This window comes from Caloenas nicobarica, chromosome 2, assembly GCF_036013445.1.
Source record: "Caloenas nicobarica isolate bCalNic1 chromosome 2, bCalNic1.hap1, whole genome shotgun sequence".
In the NCBI taxonomy this organism is placed as follows: Eukaryota; Metazoa; Chordata; class Aves; order Columbiformes; family Columbidae; genus Caloenas; species Caloenas nicobarica.
Genome location: NC_088246.1, coordinates 115,272,484 through 115,292,876, shown reverse-complemented (window position 1 = coordinate 115,292,876; position 20,393 = coordinate 115,272,484). Strand labels below are relative to the sequence as shown.

The 20,393-nt window shown below is 40.1% G+C and overlaps 1 protein-coding gene across 4 annotated transcripts in view; it reads right to left on the bottom strand.

Annotated features, from left to right (window-relative positions):
• GREB1L (GREB1 like retinoic acid receptor coactivator) overlaps positions 1 to 20,393 on the bottom strand; it is a 144,380-nt gene that overhangs the window by 48,301 nt on the left and 75,686 nt on the right. For 3 of the 4 annotated variants that reach the window (XM_065628448.1, XM_065628451.1, XM_065628450.1), the window contains 5 exons: positions 18,936 to 19,107; positions 18,527 to 18,724; positions 8,866 to 9,042; positions 6,476 to 6,652; positions 779 to 913 (listed from right to left, as the gene is read on the bottom strand). In XM_065628448.1, coding sequence (XP_065484520.1) covers positions 779 to 913; positions 6,476 to 6,652; positions 8,866 to 9,042; positions 18,527 to 18,724; positions 18,936 to 19,104 — 856 coding nt within the window. In that variant the 5' untranslated portion in view covers positions 19,105 to 19,107. The remainder of the gene's footprint in view (positions 1 to 778; positions 914 to 6,475; positions 6,653 to 8,865; positions 9,043 to 18,526; positions 18,725 to 18,935; positions 19,108 to 20,393) is intronic. The other variant, XM_065628452.1, reaches the window with a different exon arrangement.

Genomic DNA, 20,393 nt, shown 5'->3' with positions numbered 1-20,393 from the left:
GCCCAGTGGGGACTACAGCTCCTTGCCGTATCCACCAGCTCCACAAGGATTTTGCTTCCAGGAACATATTCCAGGAGCAACAGCAGGAGATGGTCCAGTACCTTGCTAATGTCAGCTGCAACAAAAGAAGTTTGAGATGTGGGTATTTGGCTTAAAATAATATACCATGGAACTCTCCAGCCATGGTTATGCAAATAAATTCAGGCACAAGATTCTCAGGTTGCCAAATAGCAACATTTGAATAAGCACACTTGCCCATTGTAAGCTCCCCATTTGTACTCTGAAGCAACTATTTGGTGTGGACAGATACAACAGACATGGGTTCTACTTTAATAAACCTGCAATAGAGAAATAATTAAAACAGTACAGGTATTAAAACTCCTTTAAATGAGACTAAATTCCATTAAATGTATCTGGAGCAATTACACCTGTTACAAATTCAGAACAAAACACAGCTCTCAGTTACTGAGACAAAAATCAGTGACATATGAAGAGGTGACTTTCATGCTCTCTTAGATATCTTACGAAGTGCAAAGAGGAACGTGATGTGCGTTTTTACCAGAATGTCAAATCAGAAAGCCAAGGTGTTGCTTGGTTTGGGGACAGTAATGACCGTGCAAAATTTCTATGTAGATGACTGCAAGAATATGAGAGTTTTGGGGAATGCTAGTGTCATTAATGTTTCCCTTTTTCCACCAAAAAGATGACTCTCTTATTTCTTGGCTGTTAAGATGATAATTCACTTGGCTTTCAGCTATCCTGGAAAGCAAAGCCGTACCTGCAGCAAACGCCTTTCCTACGAGCTGTACCGACAGAGCCAGAGGTTTCACAACGTTCTTGTTCCGGGATGGGTCTTGAGTACCACTTAAGTTAAGAGCAGATGATGATTTTGCTGGACTGAATACTGAAGAATCTGAGAAAACAAGTTGTTAGTTAAGTAATGATTAAGAATTATATATGTATGTGCATATATAATTTGTATTATATACATGTGAACAGTCATACCTATTTGTCTAAACTCATCTCTGATTATAATGCAAACTATTTTTTTACACTCCTAAGAAATCATCATGCATTGGTATCTTTTAGGAGTTGTAACAAACATTTAACTGGGCATTTCTATAGAATCTTATAATCTATGGATTGATCTCTTTCACAGTATTTTGTATTCACATATACTCAAAACATATTTTAACTGTAGAAAGCACCATCTCATTGCTCCTCAAAATCCCCACCATGGGACGGGCAAGTAAGCACAGTTATCCCATGTTACAGATGGGAAAGCAAAGGCAAAGAGCTTACGAGACTTGCCCCTGGCAACCACAGGGCACAAGCACTGCAATAAGTTGCCTAAAAAGGTTCTGGAATTCTCTAACACTCCATCACCTGAGATTTTCAAGAACAAGTTATTGAACCTCTGTCAGATAGAGCTATGCTTGACTTAGGGCAGAAAAATATATCGAATACGTGATCTCCTTACAGCACTGCTGTCTATAAGGCTATGAAAAGTGTATGTCCATTTGTAAGCCTGGGTAAGAAATGGAGAGTATCTGATCCCAAACTTTTTGCACGAATTAACAAACAGCAACTCCTTAGAGCACTTTACTAAGGCTGAAAAATATAAACCCTGTTCTATAGATGGATAAACCGAAGAACAAATTCTAATACCTGCCCACTATAAAACTATAAACCAGAACTGATTCCAAACCTCTAAGCATGTAGGTCCCTACTTTAACTTCAGGCATTTAATATCTGCAATTTACTTCAAGAAAAAATTGACATTTGCATGCTGATACACTGACAAATTCTTATAACCAAGGTGAAAGAATATTGACTCAGTGTTTGTCCAGAAAGTAGCTTGCAACAAGTAGGCAGAGTAGGCGAAGTTCCCCTACAGATGTCCTAGTAAAACAGGCAGGGAAACAAAACAGAAGGCAAAGACCAGCTTGATCTGCCAAATATATTCACCCTCAGGCCACAGAGCATTGGTGAAGGAGAGTGGGGAGCAGAGTCTGCTTTGCTACACGGAGTAACTGGGATGGGGATTGAACACAGAAGCCTCTGCTGCTGCTGCTCCACCAGAAAACCTCATCCACATTCACAGGGAATATGTCGAATGGCCAACAACATAGATCACCAGCCCAGGGGCTTGGGAAGAAAATGCTAGTCTCTCATTAAATATGAAGTAGTAAATATGTTGTGTTAAAACTTTCCTCAAAGTAAGCTGTCCAGAAGCTTTTTGTTTGTTTCGGGGTTGGGGGGGGTGGGGGTGGTGTTTGGTTTTGATTTGGTTTTGCTTCTCTATAGTTCTAATATATTTTCTTGAAATTTTATGTATGAAGGCTGATGCGGCTGGTATATGTTTAAACATCACACCAGCACCTAAGCAAAACTTGTAGCGCTACCAGTTATTACAATTGTTCATCTTTCTATTGTAAACCCCCATTTCTAGTTGCTTAACACCCTTTTAGGACAAGAATTGAAGTTTTCCCTCTTGTCTGCCTAAAACCAAATTTTTGATTCTGTTTGAGGTTTCAGCCATTTTCGCATTGCCAGCTGCCTCTCCTCTGCAACAGAACTGCCTCTTCCTACATCCTTTTGAAAGGGGACCTGACACTCGACTGCAATGTCATGGCCACACCGTACTGTCAGCTTTAACTATGGTATTTCAAAATTCTCTTTTGCTCCAACATCTATCATAAAATTACCATTTCAGTGGAATATCCTACATGTGCCCATTAACTATCTATCTACAGGCGTCTTCTAGAACTTGGAGACCGAACTGCTCACTTGCAAGGCAGAAAACAGAAATATTTACACAACTTTAAAAGGAAAAAAATGGGTATGAGTTGACAAGAAATTGAAATCGAAAACAATTTCAGAAAGCAACTTGCTAATAAGTACTCCCTTTTTAAAGCAACTGAGAATTCAACTCAAAGTGCAGCTATGTAGAGCTTAGGAGAGAAAAAGTCAGACTCCATCATAGGTAACACATGTCAGAATTCACGCCACCAAAAAGAGGTGCCCTCCCCCCTTCTCCTGGTCACCAGGGATTCATATGTATGCATGTGGCATTATCTTCACTGGAAGATAACCGTAGAAGGAGATGAAAAGGTTTTGACAACTGTGACCTACAAGTACAAACAGTGACACACAGAAACACCAAGCAGACTGAAAATCACACTGAGTGATAAGGAGCAAGCAGTGTATAAAAGGTGTATCTATTAACTTGGCAGGTACAATAGAAGACGAAGCTGTGTAAATATTGGATCACTTGTTTTTTCAAATAAATAGGTTCTCATGCATCTGCACGGTTCTCATGACAGGATCTGGAAGCCAATGGAACATGCAATGAATTGCAGATGTTTAAACAAAACTCCCATTTAATTTCATTTTCACCAAAGCCTAAAGCACACGGCTTCCCAAACAGAGACAGGGATGACCACCTGGGGAAAGTGTCTCTGAACATACTGATCAGTGATTACAATTTCATAAGAATGCACATGTTCAGCTTTTATTTGTTATTCCTTTTTAACGTACTTCATTAAGTGGAAGAAGTATTATTACAGTCTTGTTTTTCCATCTGCATTTCATATTCCTCTAGAGAAATATATGTTCTGGTACATATATATCAACCCATTACAACAACCAACAGGAAGTTTTCTACTGTTTTTAATTTTTCAAGAAATAGCACAAACAGACGCAAAAGCATATAACAGCATAGATGAAGCTGCAATAAAGCAGTGAGGAAAAAAGCTCCAAGAAAAGCATCTTGGCTATTAGCAATCAATAGACAAATAAATGAAATTAAGATGCTGCTTCTTTGTCAGCCTATGTCCATTTGATTATCATAGTTTCTCCTTGTTTCAGTATGTTGTTAATAGCTTTCTAGAATGGTTGTGAGATGCATGCCAGCTCATATAACACAAACCCACTGCATGCGTATAGGGAAACTGCTATCCTAAGTACACCCTTGTGTGAAATAATATTTAAATAAATAAATAAGCAAGCAAATAAATGAAAGCTGTCCCCCTGACCCCAAAAGGAGATTATTTTCCTTTTCAAGACAAACAACCTGTTCTATATACTAAGTAAACATCTCCCTATAAATACGTAATTTGAGTTTTTTGAGATCCACAAAAAATTAAGTGAAACAAACACAGGGAGACACAGAATCAAATAAATGAATCAAAAGATCTTTTTATGTTTTTTGATTGACTATTCTTATGAGGACTATGCTAACCTTCAGCCTCACCTGGGTCTTAATCTTCCACAAAGCAAATTTTGAAAGGCATCCTCCCTGCTGTAATCTACACATAGTTTGAGGTAAATACTCAGTTGTTTAAAGCATCCCTGAACCAACAATATCTGAGGCAACTTACCACCCTCAATGGTTATCTTTACAGCACCTTCAGCTCCTACCTGTCTGAGTGAACCCTGATTTGTATCCATTAGCTGATCCACCCTCTGGGGTCGTGGACGGTGACACTGCAGCATTTGGTTTAGCAGAGAGGCTAGCAGCAGATGATTGCCTGCTTCTACATTCTGCAAACGAAGCAGCTACAGTACATATTAACACGGCCGGCCTTCCAGGAGGAAAGTTTCAGCAACATGGTGGCGAAAGGTGACAAAAATGTTAAAAGCATACATACAGCACGTACAACAAACAGCGGCAAATGGCAGCATTCAACGAAAATACGGCTCTCGCAGTTTAGTCAGCTTTGTCTTCTAATTAAGAAAACCTCCCTGGGGGCCACTCAGAGGGCCAGGCAAATACAGACCAGATGCTGCAAATTGGCAAGAGCCCTCAGTTTGTAGTTTCCAAGAGATTTGAAGGTATTGGATATATCCTCAGGAAACACTTCTGTGGCACAACCTTTATACAAACCGTCATCTGTTGCACTTTAGGAGAAATTGTGCTGAAACCTCGATTCTTAGTATGCCTCCACAAAACCTTCAGGGAGAGCTCAGGGCTGTGAGTGTCTGTCTGGATGAAAACTAAGTTGAGGGAGAAGAAAGTCACCTTAAAAATCACGCATCAATCCATTTTTAAAACTGAGATCTAACCAGGTTTTGTTTGAAGATAAGAAGATGCTTAAAAGCATTTACCTTCTTCTAATTAGACCTTCATTGTAAGTAAGGGGTAAAGAGTAACCAGAAGGATGCTAGCAATATGGGGATAGTACCCATCAAAATAATGCCCATGAGGTTGATGCTTGGTCGATTTTCTAAACTTTCACGGGTGCTCAAAACACTTGCAATCAGCATACAGCCAAAAGTGACCCCAGTATTTGCCTCTTCTGCATGTGCATTACTCCTGCCTGCATTTGCGAGGACAGACACCAACCCCAACTGCACGAGCATCAGGGAGGGGTTTCAGAAAAAGGATCCCAAAAGTAAAATAAGGTTTTGGTTTTCTATATTTAGAACTTCACCACCAAATTACAGCTTTCTGTAGTTTTTGTGAAAAACACTGCTGAAAACCACATCCACTGTAAAGCAGTAGTTAATTATATTTGTAACTGAGAAAAGCAGCTGAAGCTAGGATCCCTTTGAACCACTATCTGATACAATACTATGATCACTCATACAGCTCGGTGATAACCATCTCTTTCTGGTGTCATGCTGCTATTCACATGAGGATGTGACTCTTCAGATGTGTGTCAGTCCTCCTGCAGAGCTTCTCCTCTCCTCTCATCATCCTCTTTGCAACAACAGGCACCAGATCGAACTCTTGTCTTTACCAAGGGACACCACAGCTGAGGAGGACAGGCAATCTGCATCTACACCAGCTTAGCAGACAATGAGTAGGCAAACCATTGTCTCGAGTCTCTGCATGGCTCTAGCTCCAAAAACCTGCATACTCCAATAACAGGCTCCATGGCTACCTTGCCTTGAGGTCACAAATATAATCTCTTCAGCACATAACAATATTACCCTGGTAGAGGGTAAGCCCAAGTGTAAAACACGCTGTAAATGGCAAGAGTATGATTTTTCCTCTTGTCCTGAGACCAGGGACCTGCGATATCTTAATCTTAGGGTGTGCTAGCTATCCTCAGGCATTAGACAGATTGAGTTACACCTGCTAAGATGAAAATCAGTGGAAAGCCAAACTTGGAGCCCTGGCTTTGAGTCATCTGGCTTCAGGAACAGGGAAGAATCAGCAGAATGAGCAACCTTATTTCTTCTACCATGATGGCTGCACATCCTAAGAAGGGCAGATTTAAGGCTCCCACTGAAAGTATGGGGAGATGGAGGGAAACCATTTACGATTGCACGGTTACTATTCAGACTTAAATAAACCAGACTTCAATGAAATCAGTGGGAATTTTTCCTTCAAGCAGTAATGGAAGTAATCTTTTACAGCTCCTTTTGAATTTTGAACGCATACATTTTCAACAGCAACTGTCAATTTTTCATTCCACATCACACTAATATAATAAAAAACCCCTAAGTGAATGGGGACCTTCATTACCTTTCCAGCAAATAAGGGGTCCCTTTGACAGTACACCTTGGGAGCTTCTTACTAGGTAGTACTTTAAGTGCTTCTGCTTCTTTGGCTGAGTGGTTAACTTCAGGTTGATATGATTGGAAAACTCTGTGAAGTACCGAAATCCTCTTTCTCCACAGCCTATACAATTCCCAGAAAATCCTGGAAGAATGAAGCAGAAGATGTACATCCAGATTAAATGACTTGTACTATCTGGTAGGAATAAGGCCATTTTAACCTACCTGCACATCCAGTTCAGAGCAACCAGAGAGCTCCAGACAGACAAGTTCTGTAGATGCCTTGCACAGCACATTTGTGCCACAAATCAGACCAACACAGGCAGATTTTAGTCTTAGCTTTTCTGAAACTTTTCCCTCTTTCTAGGTCGTACTAACTTATGCCAAAATCCTACCACCAATTTTCCACTCTATACAGTGCAGAGAGGAAATACAACTTGGCAGGGACGCCAGGCTAGGAAATTTCTATAAGGGAAGGAAAAAAAGCGCCATTTTTTATATATTAAAAAACATGGATTACAAGCTGCACACATCTCTCTCTCAAAATGGTGGCTGATCCATGATAGCCACTTCAACTTCATGCGACTCAAATTAACCTTAATATCTAATAAATTTTCTCAGAGACCCCTTATACAAAGCACTTTCCAGGTAAGCTGGACTTTATGGCTTATTAAAGCCTTAAAAGCAACCACTTGATGTCAAGATTTTAATGGCAAAAGTTAGGAGTGCTTCAGAATGTTTCTTAAAAACCTACAACCCCTCATGAAAGCAACAGATTTAGGAACAAAGGCAGAATATTGCTTTTCTGCAATGTTTCCAACATGGCTTCATAGAAGGGGGTGAAATTTTGAATTGGGGTCTGGAGAACAGGGTCTTGATTTCCAGTGCCATTCACAACTACGTTAATGGGAATGTTGCACGTAGATGGCACCAGTCTAACATCTCCCAGAACAAAGTACAGGGCATGTTCTGAAATCGGCCTGCCTTAAAATCCTTTTTGTTTGAATAAATTCTCTATTACCTAATGCTGAACAACTAAACTCCTCTGGTTCACTTGCCGCTCCACTCATCTCTGAATCACTTTCAACCTTTAATAAAGTAATATTTTATATTCTTACTGGACCACCAGCAACGATTTATAATAGTGCTGGGCAGATTAGTACCTAGTAGAAGTGCTTTATTTTGTTTTTGGGGGGATTTGTTTTTTTGTGTCTGGTTTTAGGTTTTTTGTGGTTTTTTGTTTGGTTGGCTTGGTGTTGTGTTGTGTTTTTGGTGTTTTTGGTGTTGTGTTGTGTTTTGTGGTGGCTTGGTGTTGTGTGTGTGACGGCAGATACACCAGAGTACCCCGTGATCCGACATCCCCAACTGCACCCAGGAAGGGGACATCACACACAGCTCTCATCCGCCTCAGGCCAGTGGGATTTCTGCCTCAGGTCCAAAGGTTTACAGTCCGTAGTAGCATGTTAAATGGGTCAAAGGGAGAAAAAACATTAAAGCACCTAAGTGCAAAACTGAGGTGTTTTCAATAGTCATCCAAGATATTGCCGGTCTAGACCAGAATTTGAGCAACATCGTTAAATCAGGGTATTTATGCTTTAGTGCAATTTTTTTCTCTGTTGAAAGGTCTTTCTGAATATATGCTAGACGGCACAATGACTGGGAGGGAGAAATGAGAGAGTAAATTCAAAACAGGCTAAAGGAGCCAAAATACATTAAATCATTTTACTAGCCTGTTAAAATGTTTACCAGTTGTGAGCCGGGCAGGAAATCTAGGTTCACGTACACCTGTCCTCAATCACCAAGAAGCATTCCTGTATTAAAATTTTAAAGCTCATAAATGTAATTAATTATAACACAAATGTTTGGTTTAGGTTTGGTTGTTTGTTGTATTCCACCTCCTCCATATATTAGATTTTGAGAATTAAACCGCCTTCAGAGCTCCTATTGAGAACAATGTTCCTGGTGCAGCCAAATGCAGAATTTGTCCCTTAATCCACAGAAAAATACACAGCTCATCTTCAACAGCTGCATGAGCCTACTTCTTCTTAAATGAAAATGCTGGCAGCATCAGCAGAGATAAACAGTATGTGAATAGTTCCCATTTAGAATGGCAGGGCTGCAATTGACTTCTACCCACACAGAAATCACTAGGCTTCAATTGTGGTTAATTGTGAAATGAGGGACTTGTTTTAAAATAGGCTTTTAAGGCAGGTTCAACTACAGATTTAATTTAATAAAAACAAGCCTGTCCTCAAAATATTTCCAATAGAAGGTCATTACCTGAAATGACTTTAGATTATTTTGAACTGACCTTTCGCTCTGAATTATTATGGCACAAGGAAAAAAAAAATCTCTTACCTAAAAGTGCATTTTTTCCGTGATCATCTGGCAAAAAGCGCTTGTCAACAGCGCAGACCAGAATGTGTTCAGGAAGGTTTGGAGATTTGGCTCCTACTAACAGGAAGCCTGCTGGAATATCAATTTGCTCCATGCACAGAGATACCAACCGTAAATCCTTGCCTGCTTGACAAAAACCTAAAAAGCAAACCAAAACAAATAATAAATCTTCAAAGTTTTGTTTCATTTTCTTCTTTTTATCAGTGACGAAAGTAAATGGAGCTTCACAACTTGATGCTGTAACTGGAGGTTTTAATATATCCTTTTCAAGAGAAATAGAGGAAATGGAGATAGCATCTCATCAGATCCACTAGCTCAGGGTTTTGGAGACAATAGATAAACATTATTTTAAAGAGATCCTGAACACATTCAGGCAGAGAAGAGATGTGAACTCTCTAAAGATTAGACATCAAAGGGCTCAGAAACTCAATTTTTCAAAAACATTCCAAAAAAAAGAAGGTTTGTGATTTTATAACTGAAAACAGCTCTTAAAACATGCCAAATAATATTTTTCCTTCACTAAATTTCAGTTTATGGTCTTTTCAAGGGAACCGGTTTCATCTTTGTTGCTTTTAACAGGCTGGCACAGGTACATAAACATCACCAAGTAATACAAAGGAAGGATAAAAATTGATGACTGTAGTTTAGTACTGACAACCAAAGGAAAAATATCTAAAAAATATGTAACTTGTCAACACATTTTAGGAATTTTAGCAAGTAAAAGATTAGTTCACCGGTCTTAGAGATGTACACCATGTTTTCTCAAAGTCTCTTGAAGTCTCAACGGACTGTATGAATTCAAGCCTCCAGTTAAGTTTTTTCCCCACTCAAATACACAAGGTTGGTCCTTGTGCTACTGGTAAATGCAGGGCTAAAGCCAGCAGCTGCAGTGGGCTAAACTGGGGACTGGAGCGAGGTCCTGCTGTCCTGCGTCCTGCAGTGAGCAGGTGTCACACAAATCACGGCTGGGCAGCCCAGAGCTGCAGCTGGGCACCACAACGGGGCCCCCAGGAGCCCAGGGATAGGGGAGCTTGGCAGCCACGGTAGGGATTTTCAAAAGGTTGGATGGGACAGCTTAGAGCAATTATGCGACCTGTCGAGGTCTGGTTGGTCTAATCTTTTGCTCAAACCAAAGACAATTGCAAAGTCAGATTCTTTTGACTAAGTAAATCGACAACAACATTCGAAGACTCTTCCATCAGTTTCAACACCGGACTTACGGGGACCAAAATCAGCTGTGACTTCTTTGTACAGCTCTATCACAGATAGATAGGCCAGAACACCTCTCCTATGAGGACAGGCTGAGAGAGTTGGGGTTGTTCAGCCTGGAGAAGAGAAGGCTCCAGGGACACCTTATTGTGGCCTTTCAATACTTAAAAGGGGCTTATAAGAAAGATGGAGACAGAGTTTTTAGTAGGGCCTGTTATGACAGGAGAGGGGGTGATGGTTTTAAACTAACAGAGGGGAGATTCAGGCTAGACATGAGGAAGAAATTTTTTACACTGAGTGTGGTGAAACACTGGCACAGGTTGCCCAGAGAGGTGGTAGATGCCCCATCCCTGGAAACATTCAAGGCCAGGCTGGACGGGGCTCTGAGCAACCTGATCTGGGTGAAAATGTCCCTGCTCATTGCAGGGGGTTGGACTAGATGCCCTTTGAAGGTCCCTTCCAACCCAAACTATGCTATGATTCTATTTTTATTGAGTAATTTCTACTTTCAAGGAAACAATAGATGTGAGAGAAAGCAAAAGCCATGTGGCTTCCTCCACAGGAGAGGATAAGATCACACCAGGCTTCCTCATTTCCCTTAGGCAGAAGTCAACGAAAGCACCACCAAGTTTTATGAAGAACTATACTCTTACATTGTGTTCCCCTCCAGTTCTCACTTCTCCAGCTGCAAGCTGAGTGCTACAGTCCAGCCTCATGCCATTCACAGCAGCAGCTGGTGGAAACCCTCCCTATTTCAGGATATCCAAAGACATCACATACTTATCCATTGACTGTCTCTCTTTTGCTACAACCATAGAAGTATCGTAACATAGACAATGCATGCATGTATCTGAATGAATCAATATTTCAAAATAAAGAAAATCACAATCACAACAATCAACATTATTGTTAAAAAACAAACCAACTAAATTTGGAATTACTGTAATATCTATCAAGAACTTCACCTATAAATGTATATTACTTACACTTAATTTAAACTATTATTCAAGTAGTCCATATTTGTTACAGAAATTGTACAGATAAAATCAAATTACTGGAGAAACCAAACCACTGACTAAGCATCTAGAAACACAATGTGATCATAGTTTAACCAAGAGCCACCTCAACCATTATTAATATGTGTGTCTGCCCTCTTTACCTACTGTGCTAAAACCCATAGTTTAAAACTTCAGCAAAAATTATGGAAGTTAATTGGTTTGGTTTTCATCTCAAAACTGCACCAGGCAAAGAGCACGTGTAAAATGGAATGCAAATGCACAGAACCAGCTAGCGTGAACGTCCTGGCAAGCAGCAGCTTGCTGAAATCAGGGTCTGATACAGGTTCAGTCCTGTGCCTACACCCACAATCTGCTGAACCAGCTCTTGGCTGAATAGTTTCTGCAAGTTATTCAATCAGCTCAGTTCAGCAGCAGCTCATTTGGGCTGGAAGTTACCTTGGACTCACCCCTCACACACACTTTCTTCCAGCCAGTGAATTAAAATGAAGTGCCTAAAGTTGTTATTTACAAATCAGTGGATTATAACAATAACTTACCAATAAGAAGTTACATAAGTTTTAAGGGAAAAACATTAAAATGGCATATTTAAAATGAAACTTATTCTTTTCTGATTAGACGCAATTTCATTTTAGTATGTTAAACTATTTTAAGGTGTATTCCTTAGAAACTTATTGATCCTAATCAAATAGAACGCTATGTACCAGGCTATGTATTACTGAGGCTTTTCAATATAATTTAGAAAAAACAGTTGCAGATAAATCTAGGAAAAACAAACAAACAAAAAACTCCCTTACATTCAAAATAGAATTTGCTTATTCAGATGTTTATGCCATTTGGAAATTACATCCAGAATTTTCAAAACTGACCTTAAATATTTAGGCATTCAGTAAAATCTGAGTAACTGACATGCCTAGAAAATACCACTCTAAATCTAGATTTAAAACAGAAAAATTACCCACTGCTGACAATGTGGGCAAGCAGGAAATCTGTAGATAAGGATTATGAAACAGCAAGTGGAGTAAGATTTCAAGACAGACTTAAACCTATGTTTTTACACAATTACTCGTTAGCCTTGTCTCTACCTAAACATTTTCAGGAAATGCCCAGAAGCGTAAATGGTGACCAGTAAGAAGCTTTTGAATGAACTGTTAGCAACAGCAATACCAGGAAAGCAGGATTTTTGTTTTTAAACGTTGCTACGTTTCAATGTAGACTTGCTTCCAGAAAGAGCACACAACACTGAGAGAGCTGAACGTCATACAAGAAACTCAGAGCCTCTTTGGATGCTTGAGGGTTTTGGTGTCCCAGTGAGGTGAAGCAATACTCCTGCACTCCATAACACCTGAGACAAAAGCAAAGACTTGGCTGTTATACAGGCTAGGAGAAAAACAACTTCAGCTATGCTTTGAGCAGCTGCACATCACCATTCTGCATGAGTCCCCAGGGCAGAAGGTGCAGGAAAATCCTGAGAAACCCACCACAACATCACAACATCTTAACAAGTTTCTAAGTGTTACTTGGTGACATCTTAGCAGTACCAAATGAAACAAACTGATGTATCTCAGTCTGCTGTCACAGGCAACAGCAGCCTCTTGCCTGAGAGACTGTTGATCTGAATATATTGAATACTTCCCACCATTTAGGATATGTTGGACTGTACTGTAGAAACGCTGCATCCTGCCTAATCTGCAAACAATACCTCAGGTTCCCTGTATCATCTCTTACTGCACCCAAAGTGCTCTCAGATCCCTTCCTCCTTGCACAATCTCCTCCAGCATCCTCCTCCACTTTGGCTGGCGACATCTCTGGATCAGAGGTATGTTTGTGCAGACTGGCTGGCCAGCACATGCCTCTGTAATGTTCAGGCTGTGTAAGAGGAGAGCTATAATTACTTTTCCGCCCCAGGGGACGCGAGTTTGGGGACGCGAGTTTGGGGACGCTGATGTCATCCGACCAGCTCCTGAACTTCACAGATCTTGCTAAAATTCAGTATCTTTAGCAAGAGGGGACAGCACAGCCAGACCCTCAGAGCCCCCGGGGGCTCCTCTCTTGTGTAGCCAAAAACTGGAACAGCTGGAGCCAGTGAGGGCTGCGGAGCTTGGCCAGGTACAGCTGGGGAGCTTGGCCAGGTACAGCTGGGGCTCATCTCCACCAGCAGATATGGAGAAAATGTAAATCTGCTTCTGTGAAGTAAAAGTCCTGAATTTTCCTTCCAAGACATGTAGATGGTATGCTCAAGAGGCCTCCATTATCCTTCTTTCCCTTGGCTTTTGGTGCTGCACATCACCCTTCTAGTTTTGAGTTCCTGCTGCTTTTTAAAGCTGAATGAGAAAATTCCACCGAAGACACATGGATTTGGAAGCAAATAACTGACTGCAGGGAAAGGAAGGAGGAATTAACTCCTTTCTCTGCTACATTGTCTTTTTATAGCTAGCAAGCAACACAGACACCCCAACCTTATTTTCTGTTCTGCATTATTTTGCATTGATATTTAATTATCTGTTAGAGATAACCATTTCCACATTAGGAAAGACAAGACACGATGTCTCTGTACAAATAGAACTCGTGCTGCCCATATTTAAGATTTAGAATACGCAAAATCCATTTACATTTCATAGCTATTCACTTACAATTGAGCTTGCACCTAAATTTCTATGTCGAGCAGCACCAACACTTATGACTCTTAAGAAGAAAGAGTGGCACTTTAGTATCACATTTACCTGTGTACCTTTTAAGGACATCTAAGTATGAAGAGGCGAAAACCCATGACCCACTAAAACAAAACAGCTTCTCTTATGAAATTGTTTATCAGCATGTCATTACAAAAAAGTAAAAGCACACAGGTAAGCTGTTTCATTTAAAAATTCATCTTCCCACAGGATCTCAGCCTTGTTTTAAATAAAAACCAGACATTTATATTCTGATTAGAGATTTACAAATACTAATAGCATTCACAAAAAGATTAATGAATAGCTTTAATAGACATTATCTGCATTTCTTTGAAATGAAATTCATTAGTTTTTGTTTCTGAGAAGAACATTTGCATTCTCCATCATCACTTTATTTAAAATTAATCCAGTTCCATCTTCCTGAAAAGGAAAATGAATGCCCACAACTGGCAACACATAGAAGTGCTGGAATCTTCTTAAAAAATGAAATTTGTATATATTTTCTCTTTCCTCACCAGTAACAAGAAGTAGTTTCAATGTGGGGTACCAGCCTCTTGTACTGCAGTAAATAGGGTATTCGCATAAGGAATTAGCTTCCAATAATTACATATGAATTACTGGTCACTGTCACTTGCTATTGTAACTTCACAGTAACTGATCAGGTGTTAAGTACCTGTTTACCTAATTGCTTCTGAAACTACCTTGGCCCTTCTTTAAGCATCCGGTAAATTGAGGATTTACTAACAAAAGAAAGGTGCTACTATTGTGTTTCCCACAGCTTGCATAAAATGCTACTCCACAAGTTAGAAATAACCTCTTTTAAAGCTACAGCAAACAAGTGATTCAGAACAGCTTCTTGTATTATTTTGTTGCATGTTCGAGGTACCTGTATGAAAATGAAGTATTTTTCTTGAAGCCTGATTTTCATGGAAGGTGTAAGTTAGTTACAGAAGTTTGTGTTGAGCAGAAAAAAAAAGCCCCTGAAAAATTAGGTGAATGCCTTTTATGACTAATGGTAAGGATCAATGGCAAATGCAATTGCTCTTTCCAGTAGGGTAACAGGAGAGTTAAAGGATCTAATATTATGGACAGCTGAGAAGGAACCTCCAAACTGTCACTTGTGAGGCACTTATTTTTTAACTGATTAATAAAGGCATTAAGATCTATTTTCTGCACCCATGTGACTGACAATTCAGTCATCTGAATAAAAGAACAGGTCACTGCAGAAAACAATATGACGGTTGTGGCATACATTCTGAATTCAGGAAAAGCAAACAGCACAAAAAAGGGCAAAAGGTTTCACCCCATCTGTGCTAAAAGGTAGGAGGCAGGTTTTACAGCAAGCGGAGCTATGAACTTCCAGTATCAATATTTTGCTCTTCGATAATCAATTAAATACATGCTTAGTTTAAAGCATCCAAACAGTAACTTCAATTAGTCTATCAGTACTCTTTAACATTTTCCTAACATTATCTTCGTAATTAAAGAACTAAGATAAGGGACGCCGACAATGGCAGCAATCCTGTCTTACTTCTCTAGAAGGGCATATTCATGAGATGAAAGATGAGCTATCAGATTATTATCTTGCTGAGATATGGTCTGAGTGTTTGGGAACCTGGTTGTTTGAAACACTTGACTCAAACTGTCCTAACATATCATTAGTAGTATTAAAAAAACCCCCATATTTTCCTTTTCCAGATAAAAAACCACTGCTCTCTTAAATCAGCTACTTGAGAAAAACATTGAAGAGCGAGATAGATTTTGTAAATTCAGAATGGTAAGTTTGACAGAGACTAATGAATTCTGAGGATGTAACACAGGAAACTTTTTTCTAGCGTGCTCTGATCATAAAAGACTTCTAGATAAAAACACAGAACTCCCCTTAGAAGGTAAACATGGAACAGCTTTGCACGTGGATGGAAGGTCAGCCACCTCTCCAGCAGAGACATAGACCCTTATCTGGAAACTCACAACCAACACTTTTTGTCTGGGCATGCAAGTGAAACCAAGGATCACCAGAATGCATGAGGGAGACTGACAAAGATTTCTTGATGTCATATAAAAAGCTCCTTCACAAACAAATCTATGGTGGCCTCAGGGCCAGATAAGGTCCTGAGCCCTGCTCCTGCGCTGGGTCACCAATAGCTAAAGAACCCTAAACCTTGAACCTGAATGCATTCACAACCATTTAACGTGTCCATTAAACTTCCATGGGGCCCTGTTGGCATGATCAGCTCTTCTCCCTCCTTCAGTGTTTATTCTCGATATATCTAGAAGGTGTAAGCAAACACTATCTCAGCTTTTGTCTTGGTAAGCAAAGAGCCTCGTTAGATAGAACTTCTTCCTCCTACCATCCTGCTGGTTGTCCTCTGAATCCTGCCCAGTTTATTTTACATTTCTCAAACAGAAGCGATCAGAACTGCTCCTGCTCTTCAGAGGAGATTTTGCAGCCTTTATTGATACTTGTCCTCAATAGAGAAAACCTTCGTAGGAATACATCGTTTTATACTTTTTCCTTCTCCTGCCAGTTTAGATGCCTCCAAAGGACAGCAAGCACACTTCTGCTTTGGGCGGGGAAAAAATTTAATGAAATATAACAAGGGCAAGTGTAGAGTCTTCCATCTGGGTAGGAACAACCCCAGGTTCCAGTGTAGGTTGGGGAATGACCTGTTAGAGAGCAGTGTAGGGGAAAGGGACCTGGGGGTCCTGGTGGACAGCAGGATGACCATGAGCCAGCACTGTGCCCTTGCGGCCAGGAAGGCCAATGGCATCCTGGGGTGTATTAGAAGGGGGGTGGTTAGTAAGTCGAGAGAGGTTCTCCTGCCCCTCTACTCCGCCCTGGTAAGACCTCATCTGGAATATTGTGTCCAGTTCTGGGCCCCTCAGTTCAAGAAGGACAGGGAACTGCTGGAGAGAGTCCAGCGCAGGACAACAAAGATGATTAAGGGAGTGGAACATCTCCCTTACGAGGAAAGGCTGAGGGAGCTGGGTCTCTTTAGCTTGGAGAAGAGGAGACTGAGGGGTGACCTCATTAATGTTTATAAATATTTAAAGGGTGGGTATCATGAGAATGGAGCCAGGCTCTTCTCGGTGACAACCAACAGCAAGACAAGGGGTAATGGGTTCAAGCTGGAACACAAGAGGTTCCACTTAAATATGAGAAGAAACTTCTTCACAGTGAGGGTGACAGAACACTGGAACAGGCTGCCCAGGTGGAGTCTCTTTCTCTGGAGACATTCCAAACCAGCCTGGACACGTTCCTGTGTAACTTCATCTGGGTGTTCCTGCTCTGGCAAGGGGATTGGACTAGATGATCTTTTGACGTCCCTTCCAACCTCTAACATTCTGTGATTCTGTGTGAATAATGAATTCTCCCAACAATATTCCCCAGCTTCCCATCGCAGCCAGCCTTTCTCTTCTTTGTGTTACAGGGTAGTACCTTGCTACAGAGGGTAAATGTGCATCATGTAAGCTGCATTTGGAAGGGATATATTCAAAAATGTCAACATTTGCTACCAATTACCCCCCAAAAATGTTGAAGGATTACCCGTCACTAGTGCTTACTTCTGTTACTGCATATAACCATACACTACAGTAAGGTACAAAAGCATTCTACAAATTACAACTTTTTATGACCTCTACACAAGGAAGCCCACAATTCAGAAAGATATTGGATAAAATGTCAAGAAGGGGTTTTGAACCTGCTGAGAAGGGTTGTTTATTTTCCAGGGTCTGGCAGGGAAGTGCTTTTAAGTTATCTAATAAGTATGAATAGATCTTCTTTACAGAAGTTAAACCTTCAATATAGCACAATTATGGAATTAAGATGAACAAATTACATCAAGTTTACTTGGTCCCATAGGTATATTCATAATTATCTGACCCTTTAACATATTTAAAAACAGTACTGTTGACAACTTTACTTATCTTGAAAAACAGGACAGCTCAGAGTCAACTAGCAATGGCCAGCAGGCAGGTAGGGATGACAAAGAGACAAGCTTCTGCCACCATCCTTCTTATCCCCTTGGCAGCAGAAGGAACACCAGGTCTCTCTCATGGAATCATAGAATCATTTCAGTTGGAAGAGACCCTCAGGATCACTGAGTCCAACTATAACCTAACCTAACTCTAGCACTAAACCATGTCCCTAAGAACCTCGTCTAAATGCCTGTTAAAAACCTCCAGGGATGGTGACTCCACCACTTCCCCGGGCAGCCTGTTCCAATGCCTGACAATCCTTTCCACGAAGAATTTTATCCTAATATCCAATCTAAACCTCCCCAGCGCAACTTGAGGCCATTTCCTCTTGTCCTATCACTTGCTACTTGCTGTGCTCCATTTTCTTTCTCCAAACTCTTCCTTCTGCACATGGAAGCAATTAAATCCAGTTTTGCCAATGTTTCTGAGAAGAACTGAGGGACAGACAGAGAACCAGCCATACTGATGCTGACTTCAGTAACTTCTTTGGGGGCAGTAAACCAATGATGACCGAAGATAATAAGGGACTTTCAGAAACTCAGTGCCACAGCAAGTCTTAGACTCCGCTTTCAAATAATACATTATGTCAGAAATAAATTCTCTTAATCCATATATTCTCAGACTTAAGACTTTGAGTAGAAAATATATTTCCAGGCTTCCTAGCCCCAGAGTGTCTAACTTTAGAGACTACACATTATACTGAGAATTAGTTGTAAAGATTCCACATGCAAAAGAACAGACACCAACCATCAGTAGTGCAAGACCCTTCCGGGGCAGGTTTTTGTGAATATGGGATTGGTGGACTACTTGAATCTGACATGTCTTCATCCTCCTCTTCATCTTCCATTTCATTAACAGTTTGGTTGGTAGAAAAGTCCAGACTTCCATTTTGTGAATAGCGATGTACTAACTCTTTATCCAACTCTTCCACCTTTGGCTTCACATCTGCAAGAATAAAATATAAAATAAATTTTTCAACAGTACTTGCATTTGTCTCCTTTTAAAATAACCAGCATGCCATTCCTTCTCCTTAACGAGGCCCAAGATTCAGATTTTGTGTCACACAATGAACTGCTGTATGCCTTTCTGGTTTTTTTTAATGAAATGCATCCCACACTTTTCTCACACAGAAAAAAACAATTGAAACGTGCCATACTTTCATGGTTACCTTCCGGTAAGAAAGGAGGCTGGTCAGGATCCAGGTACAGCTGTGAGAAGATTGGTCGTGGGACAACGCTGCTACATCTCAGAGAAGCTTCTATGGAGTTATGAAGAGCTTCTTCAAAACGGGCAGATTTTAGTTGCCCTGCATATGAATTCCCCATGATCTAAAAAACACAAAGAAAACAGCTGATAAGGGGGTGGGAAAATGCACACGCAGGCCATTTAAAAACAAAGAGCGAGGTTTTATTAACATCCATCGTGACAATGATATAAAGTTATTAAGAAAGTATGCTATGAAAGTAACACCTCTAACTAGTACTGCACGCTCACATTTCTCTCTCAATCTGGTAGACTGTATCCTCTTGTTTCAATAACAGCTTATAGCACATTTCCAATACGCTGCTTTGTGTCTTCTGCATACGTGGCCTCTCAACAGCCTCAAGAACCTGTCTGGTGTAAAAGTTAATGGAGGGTAGATAAAACCATTGTTATTGTCTTTTTTAGGATTTTCATATTAGGCTACAGGCGAGTGTGCAACACAGAAAATTAACAACATCAAGTTTGGCTTCATCACTAGTTGTCTAACAGCGCGTTTACAATTATTTTACTTGTCAGTATGCCATCATTTGCAGAGAAGTAAGACATACAGACATCCAATAACTTGAATTTTTGCTCTTGCTAATATTAACTAAAATTACATGGAAGGTCAGTTCTCGGTCTTTTCAGAGTCTTCACCTCTTGTCTTCAATGTAACACTATGATTTACATGTAGTCTTGACCATATAATTCAAATTATCTAATCACAGTCTTACAATATAAGATGTAAGTAAAAAAAAGAGATAAATAAGTAACATCCAAACCATACATATCAAATGCTGTGAAATGTTTTTATTTTAAATTATGTTTTATTCTAGTATAGTCATAACAATAGTTTAAATATCTGCTTTGCAATTAATACTTCTATCAATGATGCATTTATGAACTTTGTAAAATATTCAAGCACAAACAAACCAGTAGATCATAACTTTTTCTTCAGCGACATTATACAGCCCATAGACTGTTATATTTGTGCCCCCAGCATTAGGACACATCCTCTCAAATGTAAACATTTAGTAGCAGGATGGCCATGGACGGTTTTACAACAAGGTAAGGCAGACTCACTGAAACATCAAATTTTTCACTTTGACAGATCATCATACCAGGTGACACTTGCCCCAAAGAAACAGCAATCTAACATTTTCCTATATTATGATTACAAGACTGCATTTTCATAGAATTTTATTTCAACAGAGAAAACTTCTCGCCAGTTAAATCAATAGATAGGAAAGTACAAAACTGTCTAACATTATCTTTGTACTTCCCTTCACTAGATGTCACCTAGCCCTATGACCAGGAAGAGACCTTGGCCAAGAAGATAAGTTGGCATTTAGAAAACCTACAATTTCACTCC